This window comes from Mytilus edulis, chromosome 7 (assembly GCF_963676685.1).
Source record: "Mytilus edulis chromosome 7, xbMytEdul2.2, whole genome shotgun sequence".
Lineage (NCBI taxonomy): Eukaryota > Metazoa > Mollusca > Bivalvia > Mytilida > Mytilidae > Mytilus > Mytilus edulis.
The window spans coordinates 80328840-80345225 of NC_092350.1; the positions used below are offsets into that span (position 1 = coordinate 80328840).

General features: G+C 32.3%; 2 protein-coding genes across 3 annotated transcripts in view; both read right to left on the minus strand.

Annotated features, from left to right (window-relative positions):
- Window positions 1-16386, minus strand: part of LOC139482357 (fibronectin type 3 and ankyrin repeat domains 1 protein-like) — a 72603-nt gene that overhangs the window by 15082 nt on the left and 41135 nt on the right. For both annotated transcript variants that reach the window (XM_071266211.1, XM_071266210.1), the window contains exons 3-5: window positions 12230-12253; window positions 11611-11700; window positions 6011-6112 (exon numbers count right to left, since the gene is read on the minus strand). In XM_071266211.1, the coding sequence (XP_071122312.1) occupies window positions 6011-6112; window positions 11611-11700; window positions 12230-12247 (210 nt within the window). In that variant the 5' untranslated portion in view covers window positions 12248-12253. The remainder of the gene's footprint in view (window positions 1-6010; window positions 6113-11610; window positions 11701-12229; window positions 12254-16386) is intronic.
- Window positions 647-4161, minus strand: LOC139482356 (piggyBac transposable element-derived protein 4-like). The gene is made up of 3 exons (XM_071266209.1): window positions 3678-4161; window positions 2335-3068; window positions 647-1757 (listed from the first exon to the last, which is right to left on the minus strand). The coding sequence occupies exons 1-3, from the start codon at window positions 4144-4146 to the stop codon at window positions 1224-1226; spliced, it is 1737 nt and encodes a 578-aa protein (XP_071122310.1). The 5' UTR covers window positions 4147-4161; the 3' UTR covers window positions 647-1223.

A 16386-nucleotide genomic window follows, 5' to 3' on the forward strand; every position in this document is an offset into this window, starting at 1 on the left:
TGTGAATACATTCCTCCACTGTCTGGAGCACCTTTTGCTTATAATATAATCAACAAACGGAAATGGCGATTAATGCATGGAATCAGACAACTTATAAATTTAAAGGAATTCTACAAATTTTGGAAAAAAAAAAAAGAATTCTCACTTAAAAAATGCTGTTATTTCATCTAAAATCGATTTTTTTTTCAAAAAATATTGTGAAGTAACTACATGATCGATTTTTATGAAACAAACACCACAAGATGTAGAAATGTTTAAACTTTTATTGTTATTTGGAATCGGCCATATGATATAATTCAGGCTTATTTTGTGTTTTTGATAGTTGAACACAAAGAAAAATAGTTCTTGAAAATTTTGCTATGCATTTTAATCAAAATTAAATCGTAAATATTTTTGATTGTGTTTACCCCATCAAAAAAGGAAAAGGATCCTCACGAAAATTAAGGCCAAATGAACAGAACCAAATTAAACATTTCTTCATCTTATGGTTTTTATTTGGTAAATATCGGTTGTGTGGTTACTACGCAATATTGTTTTGAAAAATATCAATAGGACATTTTTTTTTCAAGTCAAATTTGAGTTTTGTAAGTAATAAGTACCATTTTTTTCCAGTCAAAATTGAATTTTGTAAATAATAAGTATCATATGTAGTGAAGTTTAATAGTCATATAAATAAAGTACAGAATCAATCATCACGGAGTGACAATCACAGAGGTACAGAGGGTGGCCTAGTTACCGGGCATTTATAAAGTATGTATTTTGTTTTCTTTTTCAGCCTGTATTTAAGATGATCAACTGTACATTCATTTTAGTGTACTGATAGCTATCAAGATCAAATGGTTCTCTTGTAGAATGGAGCTAATGCACTGTCTTATAAAGAAGAAGATGATTAATTTATAATAACTTTGAATCAAATAAAAATTACGGGAGCCAAAACTTAACAGACGAACGACGACAAAGTCATATATACCAAAATACGATAGCATTGATTATTAAACACCATGCATGTCAGGTCTGAACACAGAGTAGAGAAGAAAGATTACTCATTACATATTTATTGACACAATTTGGCAGCACCAAATTAAGCCTATGTATTCTGTCTTTTTTCTGAATTCTATAAGAAGTATATGTTAATGGTATTTATAACAAATTTTGGCAAGTTTGATATGTGTTTTCAAATGCACAACATGAATTGCTCTATAATTTCAAATCATTCTGACTCATTATTCTTCCGTGACAACTCCGATCCCAATATTAACATGGAATGTGTTGTGACATTCAGCTGAACATAAATGTTTATCACATTTTTCACATCCCATTTGTGTTGTTTTACGCTTCTTCTCTCCTGTTTTTGTGCAAAGTTTGCATGTGGAACGTTTGCGGCCCAATTTCAAATGAGCGTGTGTTGCTCGCGGTCTCATTGGTGGTGCTGGTGTCCTCAATCGTGCGAAATTCCCTATAAGTTGTGTTGACAAATTTATCCTGAAGTCCAATTGCCTATACCTCTTTTTAGTACGGGCTACTTGCGGAACCTCTGTTTCTGCCTTTACAATAAATGAGTTCACAATACAAAGATCTATTATGAAATTCATTAAATATTTCCACCATTTTTTAGATGGCCTACCAATTGAATATTTTGCACGTAATTGATCAGAGATGTCAACCCCTCTGAAATTTTCCTGGTAATTTGTAACTACGCGCGGCCTTGTAACGCGGGCATTTGTCCCATCTTTCTGTCTCCGGTTTGTTGTATCTACCTACAAATAATTAAAATCATTTAACTATAAAAACTTTAAAAAAAAACATTGGCAAGTATTTCCCTACAAAAAAAATAATTCACTGGAAAAATAAATAATTTTATTTCATACTTTTCATAATTAAGACATTTAAGGCTGAAATAAAATTTGAATTGATCATTTAATACTATTTGCAATCTTCTCGTTTCTTACACACTGTGCTGGTCTGCAAAAGAAATGTAAAAAGGAGACTTTTTTTATAATCAATGCGTACTGAATACTTAATACTAAATTCCTGAAAACTGCGTACCATGCCGTTCCGTTTGCGTATACCAATTACACCTTAAACTACCCTGAATAAGGATGGGGACGGGTAATATCCTCATCTAAAGTATTACACAGGGTCCCCAAAGAAGAACCTGTTATAACTTAACTATGAGAAATATATGAAAAAAGATCTGAAAAAGAAGGATGTAATTATGATGATGATGATATATATGATGTAATAATGATAAAATGACGACGACGACAATGGATGATGATGATGACGATGATGATGATGATGATGATGATGAGTTGATGATGATGATGTGGTTACCTCAATCAATGACTCATTGGAAGCCACAACATTAACTGGTTTCTTGTCCATCCAAACAACGCCCACCATATTGTCTGTTTGTCTTCCTACAAACTGGCCAGTTTGCATCCTCGGGGCGTTCTTTAAATCTTGTGGAAAGCCTTTTCTGTTCTGTCGAATGGTTCCACATCCATATATTCCATTGCTTAACAGATCTTGCAATAATGGTATTGAGGTAAAGTAACTGTCAAAATACAAATGATGGTTTTTATGATGTAGATCTTCAGCCAATTTCTCCACAACACGATGTCCTAAACCCTTTGTACTATCAACAGCCGTCTCCTTTCCCATATAAATATCAAACTTGTGACAATATCCAGATTTACTATCGCACCTCATCCACACTTTGAATCCCCATTTGGTGGGTTTTGATGGTATATACTGTTTGGCTACCGATCTTCCTTTATAAGCCACCATAGCTTCATCAATGGCTTGGTTTTTATTTGGGTTGTATCGTGCTGCGAAGTTTTGGAGAGATGAATCAATAAGAGGGCGTATCTTGTGGAGCTTATCGTGCCCAGGTTGGTCTACAGGGACATCAGTTTCTATATCATTACAATGGATATATTGGTTGAGCTTTTCATACCGTTTTACTGACATGACTTCTTTAAACCCCTGATTCCCTAAATACTTATTATTGGACCAGTAAAAGGAATAATCAGGAAGCTGGTTTATTCCCATTAATATCTGCATCCCTGAAAAAATATACGTGAAATACTAATTCCAGTTTCAACATAAATTACCAAATAAAGTACATGTTGCGTATTAAAATAATACAGTATTTACTTTTCTTTTCAGAACTTTTCAGATCTTTATTTACCGTGACAACAATGTACAACAATGTACAGTTAAAACAAAATGCGCACTATGTGACCTTTCTTATTTTAGGAATTTTGTTTTGGTATTGACAGGTGCCCGTCATGTGACACACATTTTTTTGACGTCATTTTACGTCCTTGACATTTTTGTTTTGTTTTTCTAACGTGTACACGTTGACGTTTTGTTTTAGTGTAATTGCATTAAAAACCGCATGTAAATGATTTTTATATTTCGCTAGTTTATTATCTTTGGAATGTATATGTTCTTCTTTAATTATGGTAAGTCTATTCAACTTTGCAAAGGTTTATGATGGCAAATTGAAGTGAATTTGGAATTTTTGCCTGTGTTTTTATGTACATAGTATGTGCAAATATTTAACCAGATATATATCTGGCAAACAGGATTTTCTGGTAAATTTTAACTCTGAAAGGTGTGGAATATAGTTTTAATTATTTTGAATAATATTAACTTATGAAAAAAAGCACCTATAAAAGCCGAAATCTCATCCCGGGTGGTATCACTCCAGAGTGGGTCGGGGCCATTTTGAGCTGCATATTGATTTGTTTGGCTCACAATTTTCTCAAGCATATTATCGTCGAAGAAAAGCTTGAAATACTCAAGCTCACTGGCATTAGGGTTCAGATTGTGTGATGGACCAGTGATCTGAATAAAGGGGTCTATGTCAAGTTCTTCGTATGTTTCTCTCCAAACAAGATTTGCATTTTCGGTAGCTGCATCGTCCTCGTCATTGGCCTCTTCATCTGATACCACGGGTGTATTGTCAGGGGAACCATGATCGACTTCAGCATTATAATTCTCCAGCCATTCATCCCCACTTGATAATTCATTGTCGTCACTGCCCTCATCAGAGTATAAGCTGTTTTGCTCAGACATGTCAGCGTCAGTGAAAAACGGCGGACATTTTGTTTCCGAAATATCTGCTACAGCTGTCATCTGCTCCAAAAATATCGTACACTGAACGTTATTCGATCATAAAATTTTATTAAAAACAAAGGGGAAGTTTTCAGCAACTCGTTTCTTTTTACAATTTCATTATTTTCGCCTTTAAATTAGAGTAATACCGATTTTACTGTGATGTGTAGAAATGTGTAATTGCGGGGCAAAGGGGTATGTGTAAAAATGTGTAATCGCGTGGGAAAGGGGTATGTGTAAAATGTGTAGTTGCGTGGCAAGGTATTAATATATATGCAACTGGTATGACCCCTTATATAGTAAACATTTCAAAGAAAACAGTAGACAGAATACAGAGAGGATCTATATATTAAAGTAGCATATTGTAGTTTACATGTAGATAAAACGCATACAATAATTGTCCTCGCTAAGGTGGTATAATAGTTGTGGTTCTTGCGATATAAACATCATGATATGGAGAACACTCTGATTGGCTTATTTATTTTTGGATTTTTGTTATCTATCATACGATTGGTTGTTTTAAACCGGAAGTCTTATTTATGACTTAAAGTCAGTCTGATGACGGAATCAATATCCGGACTCCTTTTTTGTCGTTTTTCTCCAAAAATAACTCAATCTGAATAATCATAAGAATGGATGACAAATGCGACTATGCATGTTACCTATAAAACACAGAGGCATGGTGATAAATTAATCGTGGAAAGCAGAAAAGCGACACACAAAATGAGGTCTTCTCGTTTAATAGTATAGATACTACTAATGATCCAGGGACTAATTGGGATCCAGGTTGCTAAAATTATCAGAACCAACATCTATATTGATAGGATGACCTGGTCTGTCTCAACCCTGTCTGTCCCGATGTCAGGTGATGACTTTTAGGTACTAAATCTAGGATAATGACATAAAAAATCACTTGTTTAAGTATCATACCTCAATTTCCTTTCAAAAAAATCTCTTCTTTAAGTATCATTATTTTAATAACCCCCACTAATTTCAACACCCCCGAACAGTGAAATTTTGATTGCGAGCAGTAGAGTTTTATTACATAATATATAAGATGAAACCTTGAATTTTACAGGAAAAATACTCCCATGCACTGCTTGGAAACATTTGTTAAGAAAGTATCAGTTCATTATGTGAAGCCATTTTTATAGCATTTTTTCAACTAGCTAAAATATAATTTGCAGCTAAATGATTGCACCAAAGGCATAAACCTTGCTGCTTAAAAGAAAAAAAGTTTCATTTTTTTTCAATTTTACAAATGAAAAGATATTATCTAAACCTATGTGTTTAAAATTTTGGTAAAACTACAAAATCACAATTTGTGACAGAACTTCGAATTTGCTACTTCAATAATTAAGTGATTTAAAAATCACTTATTTTAATAAGTCCCCTGACTGTCTACATAAACAACAAATAAACAAGCCCAAAAATAAAATATTGTTTGTTTCCCCTCCCCTGACCCGGTAAAGTCACTGCAACTCGAAAAATTTTATCGGCCTTGTTGTTTAAAACTTTTTTTAATTTTTTTTTCTTCACAGAAAGTACTTGAGCATTGGTGATTATTTGACTATTTATTTATAAGCTATCTGGCAACTTCTATTATGTAACTGAAGTCTAGACGCATAACGAACTAATAAAGAAGGTTGTAAAATCCCTGCACGCGCTGCGTAATGCATCCAATTATCAGTCGGATGAGTTTAAATCACCTGTGGATATTTGTTACTTGTCACTTCACTTTCAAAATATAGATAATAAATATTTTACACAGCTATGATTTTCACACATAGCGGGATGCATAGCGGCAATGATGAAAGCATGGCAGTCGAAATTGATGTGTAGCGGTACCGCTATGCTTGAATAGCCTAGGGAAAACACTGATTACCATGGTGTCTGTAGCTTCTAACTGACTGCCGTGACTGACCAGGTACATCAACACCTCCAGGTGTCCTCCCCCAGCGGCCAACATTAATGGTGTACTTCCTCCCTGTAATATCAACATGTATAACAGACATCAAAACTTGTGTCATAAACTGGACATGTGGTGTAATAAATATAAACAAAATGTATATCACATGAATCAGTGGTAAAAACTGAACAAAATTACCAGTCACACTTGTATTTATATTCTTCCAGTCAGGGAACTTACTTAAATGAGTAATTTTCTAAATCACTGATTCAAGTAACATTATGTCCATAAAGACTGGAAGTAAGAGTTGTCTTTCTTTAATAATCACCTATTTAAGTAGTACAAATTAATCACTAGACTAAGTGATTTAACTTTATTGTAGCTTTAAATATAGAACTAGAACACACCCGCGAAATCGTGGGCATATACAGCTTGTGAACTGTTGTAGAATGATGTTTGTAAAAGATAATTATGTATCATGAAGAATTTCAGAAAAGGTATCAAAAGCCCTCTCCCTTTTTCCAAAGTCCGACATTTGTTTCCTTTCTGTTAGTTTCAATTATTTTCGTGTTTCTGGACTCAGACCACAATTATTATTCTCCTTTGCTACAATACATCTGTTGGTAAAAGTCAAATAAAATTAAAAATTTGCACCGCTTCAAACATGAAATAAATGTAACTAATTATATATCGACTGTTATTAGTCTAATAAAATATGCTTCTAGAACGATCAGATCCATCAGTGCTTTTTCTTCTGAGAGCCTTATTAACATGCCAATGGTGGGATATGAATCTTGTATAAATGACTAAGACCGACTAAGGCTAATTTGAGGGGTTGTCGGAGGGGTCCTGATCCCGAAATCCCGGTCTTAAAAACATGAAATCCCAAGATGCAGAATTTAAAGAAATTCATATCCTGAAATACCGAAATCGAAAAATATATTCCCTGATCCCGTATTGATCAATCCCCAGATCCCGAGCTTATAAACACCTGATCCTGAAGTCCCAAAAAAGGTCCTGCCTCCCTAAAATCTCTTCCCTACTTTTATTGTTGCCAAATCACTACTTTCACTTTCAACAATAAATTTTTATGCCCCATTTATGTGCAATATGTTTTCTAGTCTGTACATCCGTGCGTTTGTTCGTTCGTTCGTGACGTCCGTCCGTCTGTCCCGCTTCAGGTTAAAGTTTTTGGTCGAGGTACTTTTTGATGAAGTTGAAGTCCAATCAACTCGAAACTTAGTAAATATAACACATTATTGTTTGATTCCACATGTTTTACTTATCTTAATATATATGCAACTGGTATGACCCCTTATATAGTAAACATTTCAAAGAAAACAGTAGACAGAATACAGAGAGGATCTATATATTAAAGTAGCATATCGTAGTTTACATGTAGATAAAACGCATACAATAATTGTCCTCGCTAAGGTGGTATAATAGTTGTGGTTCTTGCGATATAAACACCATGATATGGAGAACACTCTGATTGGCTTATTTATTTTTGGATTTTTGTTATCTATCATACGATTGGTTGTTTTAAACCGGAAGTCTTATTTATGACTGAAAGTCAGTCTGATGACGGAATCAATAACCGGACTCCTTTTTTGTCGTTTTTCTCCAAAAATAACTCAATCTGAATAATCATAAGAATGGATGACAAATGCGACTATGCATGTTACCTATAAAACACAGAGGCATGGTGATAAATTAATCGTGGAAAGCAGAAAAGCGACACACAAAATGAGGTCTTCTCGTTTAATAGTATAGATACTACTAATGATCCAGGGACTAATTGGGATCCAGGTTGCTAAAATTATCAGAACCAACATCTATATTGATAGGATGACCTGGTCTGTCTCAACCCTGTCTGTCCCGATGTCAGGTGATGACTTTTAGGTACTAAATCTAGGATAATGACATAAAAAATCACTTGTTTAAGTATCATACCTCAATTTCCTTTCAAAAAATCTCTTCTTTAAGTATCATTATTTTAATAACCCCCACTAATTTCAACACCCCCGAACAGTGAAATTTTGATTGCGAGCAGTAGAGTTTTATTACATAATATATAAGATGAAACCTTGAATTTTACAGGAAAAATACTCCCATGCACTGCTTGGAAACATTTGTTAAGAAAGTATCAGTTCATTATGTGAAGCCATTTTTATAGCATTTTTTCAACTAGCTAAAATATAATTTGCAGCTAAATGATTGCACCAAAGGCATAAACCTTGCTGCTTAAAAGAAAAAAAGTTTCATTTTTTTTCAATTTTACAAATGAAAAGATATTATCTAAACCTATGTGTTTAAAATTTTGGTAAAACTACAAAATCACAATTTGTGACAGAACTTCGAATTTGCTACTTCAATAATTAAGTGATTTAAAAATCACTTATTTTAATAAGTCCCCTGACTGTCTACATAAAGAAAAATTTTTAAAATTTTTTTTTTTCCTATGTTGGTTTTTGGTGATATCTTTCCAATGCTGTAGTAAATATGCATTGGTTTTTTTTCATACCTTTCCCATGCTGTAGTCAACAAGCGTTCTAAATCAAGGCATTTTTGCATTGAAGCGTCTATATGATATGGAATCAAGGAAAACAAACATAATTTTTGCATTGCCAAACGATTTGTGTTGTGTGCAAGGGTGATATTTGAAAATAAAAAATCTGAAGAATCTTTCAACCCACTGAGTGCACCTTGATTGGCTTTGTCTTTTATCTCTGTTCCTGTTTAAGGGATAAAATCTTTGAGTAAAAATGGTCTGAATCGTGCTTTGAAATCAATCTACTTTGTCTTCACTTTGAACAGGTTGGGTACAAGTCAGAAGATGTTGGATACATGAATTCCCGGCTTTCAGGGAACCTCCCTGATTTCTGGTGTAAACAAGACCAGTTTAAATGTGTTTTTATTTTTCAATTTATGGCATGCATGAAATTTACAAAAGGGCACATTTTACATTATAACTGCATCATTTGAATTTGTAAATACTTGAAGTATTCTAGGAATAACAAAAACATGAATAAGTGAAGCCTTGTTTTTTCTAGAACTTGAAAAAAACATACAAATCTTTTGTTAAGGAATTAATTGACCAAGCTGCATGATCCAGGTGTAACTGAACATAACTGAATTATGTTCACTTCTATTGAAAAATTTTATTCATTGAATTTTAATTCCCAAGTCATTAATATATCTTTTTTTCATCTCATAATTGATGATCAAGGTATGAATTGGTGAACACAGGAATTGTTTTGTTGTGAGTTATGCAACAAATTAGATGATTTTTTACTAATTAAACACTTGCTTTCATTAAACATTAATTGTTATCACATAAAGATTGTGTGCTTTTGTAGATTTCATACCATTGAATAAATAGGAAACTAGAGGCTCTAAAGAGCCTGTGTCGCTCACCTTGGTCAACAAAGGACACAGATGGATTCATGACAAAATTGTGTTTTGGTAATGGTGATGTGTTTTTAGATTTTACTTTACTTAACATTCTTGCTGCTTACAATTATCTCTATCTATAACCCTTACCAAAAAGTGCTAACATGTTGCACATAAGATGCTCACATTAGAAACTAACATGATTGCACACGAGTTTTTTAACATGCAAATTAGGTGAGCATTTTGTGAACAAAAAAATTGCACATATGAAACTAACCTAATTTGCATGTTAAAAACCTCACGTGCAACTGCTCATATTAGCTTTTGTTTCACATGCACATTTTATTAGATTGCTCATATGAGCAGTTGCTCACATGTTGCACACGTGAATATTATAGTTGACCAAAACAAAATGGCTGCTTTAAAAAAGGAATATTTTCAAATTTAAATGAAAATCTTAAATAATTCAGTTGAAAATAAAATAACTGATACATCATGTTAAAAGAGTTATTCTTTAATTATTGTCAGTTAATTATGATTTTCATATCATTTTTTTTTTTTATTTAAACAATAATCATGATCGTGACTAAAAACATAACATTACATTATAAAACTAATAGAGGGACTTGCAAGTTTAGTACACAATGAATGTCTTTGATAAGTACTGTATTTCAAAAAGTTTAAAAAGGAAAAATCTTTATACATGTAGTACTTATTTTGAAGCAACCTGTATATATATTCCCATAAAGGACTTATATTTGTAATATATTTCAAAATCTGACACAAAAATGAAAATAATGAAATAGAAATGATAACTTACAAATAATTAACAACAGCCACACTGGTTTTATCAGATTTCAACAATGCCTTTCTTCAAATAGCACAATATAGGACTTAACATTTTCCATATCCATCCACCTCCATTTATTGCATGCTTTTCATGAATTTGAATTTACAGGAAGTACATGACTGGGCATGTCATTTTGAAAAAGCTCATATGAGCAATGATGTAGGTCAAATAGTTTTGAATGGTTAGAAAATTGGAAAAACTTTTCAAAGTACAAAACTAACATAAAACTAACATGGATGATAAAAGCTCACCTGAGGTTTGAATTGCACATGTGAGCATTATGTTAGATTTTTTTGGGCACATATGAACTACCAAACTGCACATATGAGCAACCTGATTTGCATACAATTCTTACTTGCATCTCTTGTGCTTCACATGTGAAACTTATGTGCTTTTGTTAGCAATTTCTGTACGGGAATGAACTTGGCTCAGTAGTTTCAGTGGAAAATGTTTGTGAAAATCTACAAATTTTATGAAAATTGCTCCTTTCTGATTTTCCATACTTATCATGCTTATAACAGTTAAAAAAAAATAGACATAAAATGCATTTTACCCCTATGTTCTATTTTGAGCAATGTCGGCAATAGTTGGTTGGCAGGCAGGGTCATCAGACACATTTATAAAACTAGATACCTGTATTATGATTGTGAACAAGTTTGGTTAAATTTGTCCTAGTAGTTTCAGAGGAGAATATTTTTGTAAGATTACCAAAATTTACAAAAAATTGTTAAAAAATTTACTATAAAGGGCAATCACTCCTTAAGAGTTCAATTGACCATTTTGGTAATGTGAACTTATTTGTAGATCTTACATTACTGTACATTATTGCTTTTTACAGTTTATCTCTGTCTATAATAATATTGAAGATAATAACCAAAAACTGCAAAATATTTCTTAAAAATTACCAATTCAGGGGTAGCAACCCAACAACGGGTTGTCTGATATGTCTAAAAATGTAGATAGATCTCAACCTGACGAACAATTAGACCCCCTGTCAGATTTGCTCTAATGCTTTGGTTTCAGATATATAAGCCAAAAACTGCATTTTACCACTATGTTCTATTTTTAGCCATGGCTGCCATCTTGGTTGGCGGGCTGGATCATTGGACACATTTTTTAAACTAGATATCCCAATGATGATTGTGGCCAAGTTTGGTTAAATTTGGCCCAGAAGTTTCAGAGGCGAAGATTTACGTAAAAGTAAACAGAATACCTTGGACGACGGACGCCAAGTGATGAGAAAAGCTCACTTGGCCCTTTGGACCACATGAGCTTATAAAAATCATTAAATGTATGGTTGCTTAATATGTGTTAAATATTTTACTTCACTTACCAGTTCATCTCTACATTCCAAATTAGCGCCGTTCCTTACACTTAGTTCTACCTCGTTTATTTTACCCTCCTTTGCAGCTGTACAAAGTTTCTGTAAGCAAAACAAAGATTTTACATTTTTCTCTAGAACATAAAAATGTACTGGTATTATCAATGTAATAATTGAATTTAATAAGCAGCATGCTTAGTTTCAATTTAGCTTAATTATGTAAAATACAGTGACTACCAAGAGGGAGTGAAATCTATAATTTCCGAGTTGTATTTTGCATCAGTTTTGAACTTTTTTGATCAGCCTCCATTTATGTTGGGGTTTGTGTTGCTCTGTCATTAATGTTCAATGTAATATGTTGAAGTCTGTTGTTTGTATTTTCTTTGTTTTTCAATGTTTGCCATAGTGTTGTCAGTTTTTCTTCGACTTAAAAGACTTGTGCATGTCCTTTGATATCTTACGTTCCTTTTTTTTATGTATCCCAGAAATTTGGATATTGAAATTCTTTTCACTGTCACAGTCTTTTTAATTTCTTCAATTATGCCTCGGAGAATACAGCAAGCCTGTATGTTTTTGTAGTTTATAAACACATGACCATTGAATTTCTTAACTTTTAAGAAGAAAATCTTACCTGATCCCAACCTGCCATTATATACTGTAAAAGAAAGAGAAAACATTTTTATGATGTTTGTATACAGGAGAAGAATATTTTAATTATATTTGTAATTATGTCATATTTAGATGTAGTCCTGCCTCCGGGTGCAGGATTTTCTTGCTGTGTTGAAGACCCCTTCTACTCTTTGGTTGGGTTGTTGTCTCATTGAAATATTCCCCATTTCGTTCCATTCTGAATTTTGTTAATATCTTTTAATTTTAAAATGATAAAAACTTTATTTTCTCCAAATTATGATTATAACCGCTAACCTTGTCTCATTACATCCCACCATATAAAATTGTATTAGATTTTTTTAAATAGATGCTGTAAAAATGACTTACAGATTTTGCTTACATTTTAGTGTCATTGTTGAAACAATCAAGGGCCATAACTCCTGAACAGCATAATCATGATGAGTGAAAATTGACACTAAAAAAATCACACTTGACGTCCATTTTGATATGAGAAACAACATATCAAAACCTTAAAAGGTTTGGTAAAATGTTTTGCATAATTATTACACAGAAACATCATAAAATTTAAATAAGTCATTTTTTCAATTAATCAAAGACCATTAACCCTTATCGGAAAAATGAAAATGTAAAAGTCCTGGTAGCAATTATTTGTAGAAACTGGTTTTGTCAGTCAGCTATGTTTTTGTACAATCTATACTATTAAACGAGAAGACCTCATTTTGTGTGTCGCTTCTCTTCCTCCCACAATAAATTAATCATCATGCCTCTGTGCCCTATAAGTACCATGCATAGTCGCATTTGTCAAAAAACAAACATAAAGGCCTCCGGATATTGTTTCCGTCATCGAACCGACTTTAAAGTCAGACATGACTTCCGGTTTTAACATTGAGAACCAATCTTATGATAGATAACAACCAGGTGCTCCGCAGGGCACAGCTTTATACGACCGCAGAGGTCGAACCCTGAACAGTTGGGGCAAGTATGGACAAAACATTCAAGCGTGATACAGCTCTGAATTTGGATTGTGATCAAATTTTTGACATTACATGGTTTTTTTTACACAAAACAAATGTCAAGATTTTACAAATCAATTAAAGATTTCTTCTTATTTAAATCTAAAATTAAATAGTTGACACAGCATAGGTTTCTGACACAGAATGAATGTGGTCTAATGAACTTAAAAGTTTTTTTTTGCCTTTGAGCAATTCACTATGCTGTTGAATATTAATCCTCTCAAAAAAATGTTTGAAGAAATTTTCTTTTTATTTATGAAATCTGAAATGAGAAAAATTTAAACCCCCCCCCCCTTTTTTCACATCCCCGTTTCCCTTTTTCCAAAACTGATATCAATTCAAATTTCTAATGGAGTTTGCAACAATAACTACTCTTTTAAATACATCATAAAATATGAAAATGTAAAATAAAGTGCTTGTTATCACTGAATGGTAAAGATTGGTTGGTAGTAAAAGTGAATATACATTGTTTATTGTATAAAACAATAAAAAAAACTTCATCAGCAACATTTTATATTGGCAAATTTCCAATGAAGTTATTTACATAAAGTTATTGGCAAATAAAAATAGAAAATGACATCATAGTCATGTCTGGCAAATTTCCAACATACATTATCTAAAAACATTTTAGATAAGATAAGGAAAACAAGCTTCATCAGCAACATTTTATATTGGCAAATTTCCAATGAAGTTATTTACATAAAGTTATTGGCAAATAAAAATAGAAAATGACATCATAGTCATGTCTGGTAAATTTCCAACATATATTATCAACTACTATACAAAGAAAGATAACTCCAATTGAAAATTAATTGCTATTGCACAATATTGTGCAATTAGATATTTCTTGCTATTGTGCAATACTGTGCAATTGAAAATTAATTGCTATTGCACAATACTTGATATGGAATCCTGATTTGGACCAACTTGAAAACTGGGCCCATAATCAAAAATCAAAGTACATATTTAGATAAAGCATATCAAATAAGCCCAAGAATTTAATTTTTGTTAAAATCAAACTTAGTTTAATTTTGGACCCTTTGGACCTTAATGTAGACCAATTTGAAAACTGGACCAAAAATTAAGAATCTACATACACAGTTAGATTTGGCATATCAAAGAACCCATTTATTCAATTTTTGATGAAATCAAACAAAGTTTAATTTTGGACCCCCATTTGGACCAACTTGAAAACTAGGCCAATAATTAAAAATCTAAGTACATTTTTAAATTCAGCATATCAAAGAACCCCAAGGATTCAATTTTTGTTAAAATCAAACTAAGTTTAATTTTGGACCCTTTGGACCTTAATGTAGACCAATTTGAAAACGGGATCAAAAATTAAGAATCTACATACATAGTTAGATTCGGCATATCAAAGAACCCCAATTATTCAATTTTTGATGAAATCACACAAAGTTCAATTTTGGACCCTTTGGGCCCCTTATTTCTAAACTGTTAGGACCAAAACTCCCAAAATCAAACCCAACCTTCCTTTTATGGTCATAAACCTTGTGTTTAAATTCATAGATTTCTATTTACTTATACTAAAGTTATGGTGCAACCAGATGCTCCGCAGGGCGTAGCTTTATACGACCGCAGAGGTTGAACCCTGAACGGTTAGGGCAAGTATGGACACAACATTCAAGCTGGATTCAGCTCTAAATTTGGATTGTGATTAAATAGTTGACACAGCATAGGTTTCTGACACAGAATGAATGTGTTCTAATGAACTTAAAATTTTTGTTTCTCTTAGAGCAATTCACTATGCTGTTGAATATTAATCCTCTCAAAAAAATGTTTGAAGAAATTTTCATTTTTATTTATGAAATTTCAAATGAGAAAAATTGAACCCATTTTTTTTAATCACATCCCCCTTTCCCTTATTCCAAAACTAATCTCAATTAAAATTTCTAATGGAGTTTGCAACAATAACTACTCATTTAAATACATCATAAAATATTAAGATGTAAAAAAACTGCTTGTTATCACTGAATGGTAAAGATTATTTTAATTTATCAGTTGGTAGTAAAAAGTGAATATACATTGTATATTGTATATAACAAAGATTTAAGTTGATTCTGGACAAAGAAAGATAACTCCAATTAAAAAAAATCTTGCTATTGCACAATATTTTGCAATTAGATATTTCTTGCTTACTATTCTGGACAAAGAAAGATAACTCTAATTAAAAAAAAATTTGCTATTTCACAATATTGTGCAATTAGATATTTCTTGCCATTGCGCAATACTGTGCAATTGAAAAGACTTGCTATTGCACAATACTTAATATAATAATTTTAGATCCTGATTTGGACCAACTTGAAAACTGGGCCCATAATAAACCAGGTGCTCCGCAGGGCGCAGCTTTATACGACCGCAGAGGTCGAACCCTGAACAGTTGGGGCAAGTATGGACAAAACATTCAAGCGTGATACAGCTCTGAATTTGGATTGTGATCAAATTTTTGACATTACATGGTTTTTTTTACACAAAACAAATGTCAAGATTTTACAAATCAATTAAAGATTTCTTCTTATTTAAATCTAAAATTAAATAGTTGACACAGCATAGGTTTCTGACACAGAATGAATGTGGTCTAATGAACTTAAAAGTTTTTTTTTTCCTTTGAGCAATTCACTATGCTGTTGAATATTAATCCTCTCAAAAAAATGTTTGAGAAATTTTCTTTTTATTTATGAAATCTGAAATGAGAAAAATTTAACCCCCCCCCTTTTTTTTCACATCCCCGTTTCCCTTTTTCCAAAACTGATATCAATTCAAATTTCTAATGGAGTTTGCAACAATAACTACTCTTTTAAATACATCATAAAATATTAAAATGTAAAATAAAGTGCTTGTTATCACTGAATGGTAAAGATTGGTTGGTAGTAAAAGTGAATATACATTGTTTATTGTATAAAACAATAAAAAAAACTTCATCAGCAACATTTTATATTGGCAAATTTCCAATGAAGTTATTTACATAAAGTTATTGGCAAATAAAAATAGAAAATGACATCATAGTCATGTCTGGCAAATTTCCAACATACATTATCTAAAACATTTTAGATAAGATAAGGAAAAAAAGCTTCATCAGCAACATTTTATATTGGCAAATTTCCAATGAAGTTATTTACATAAA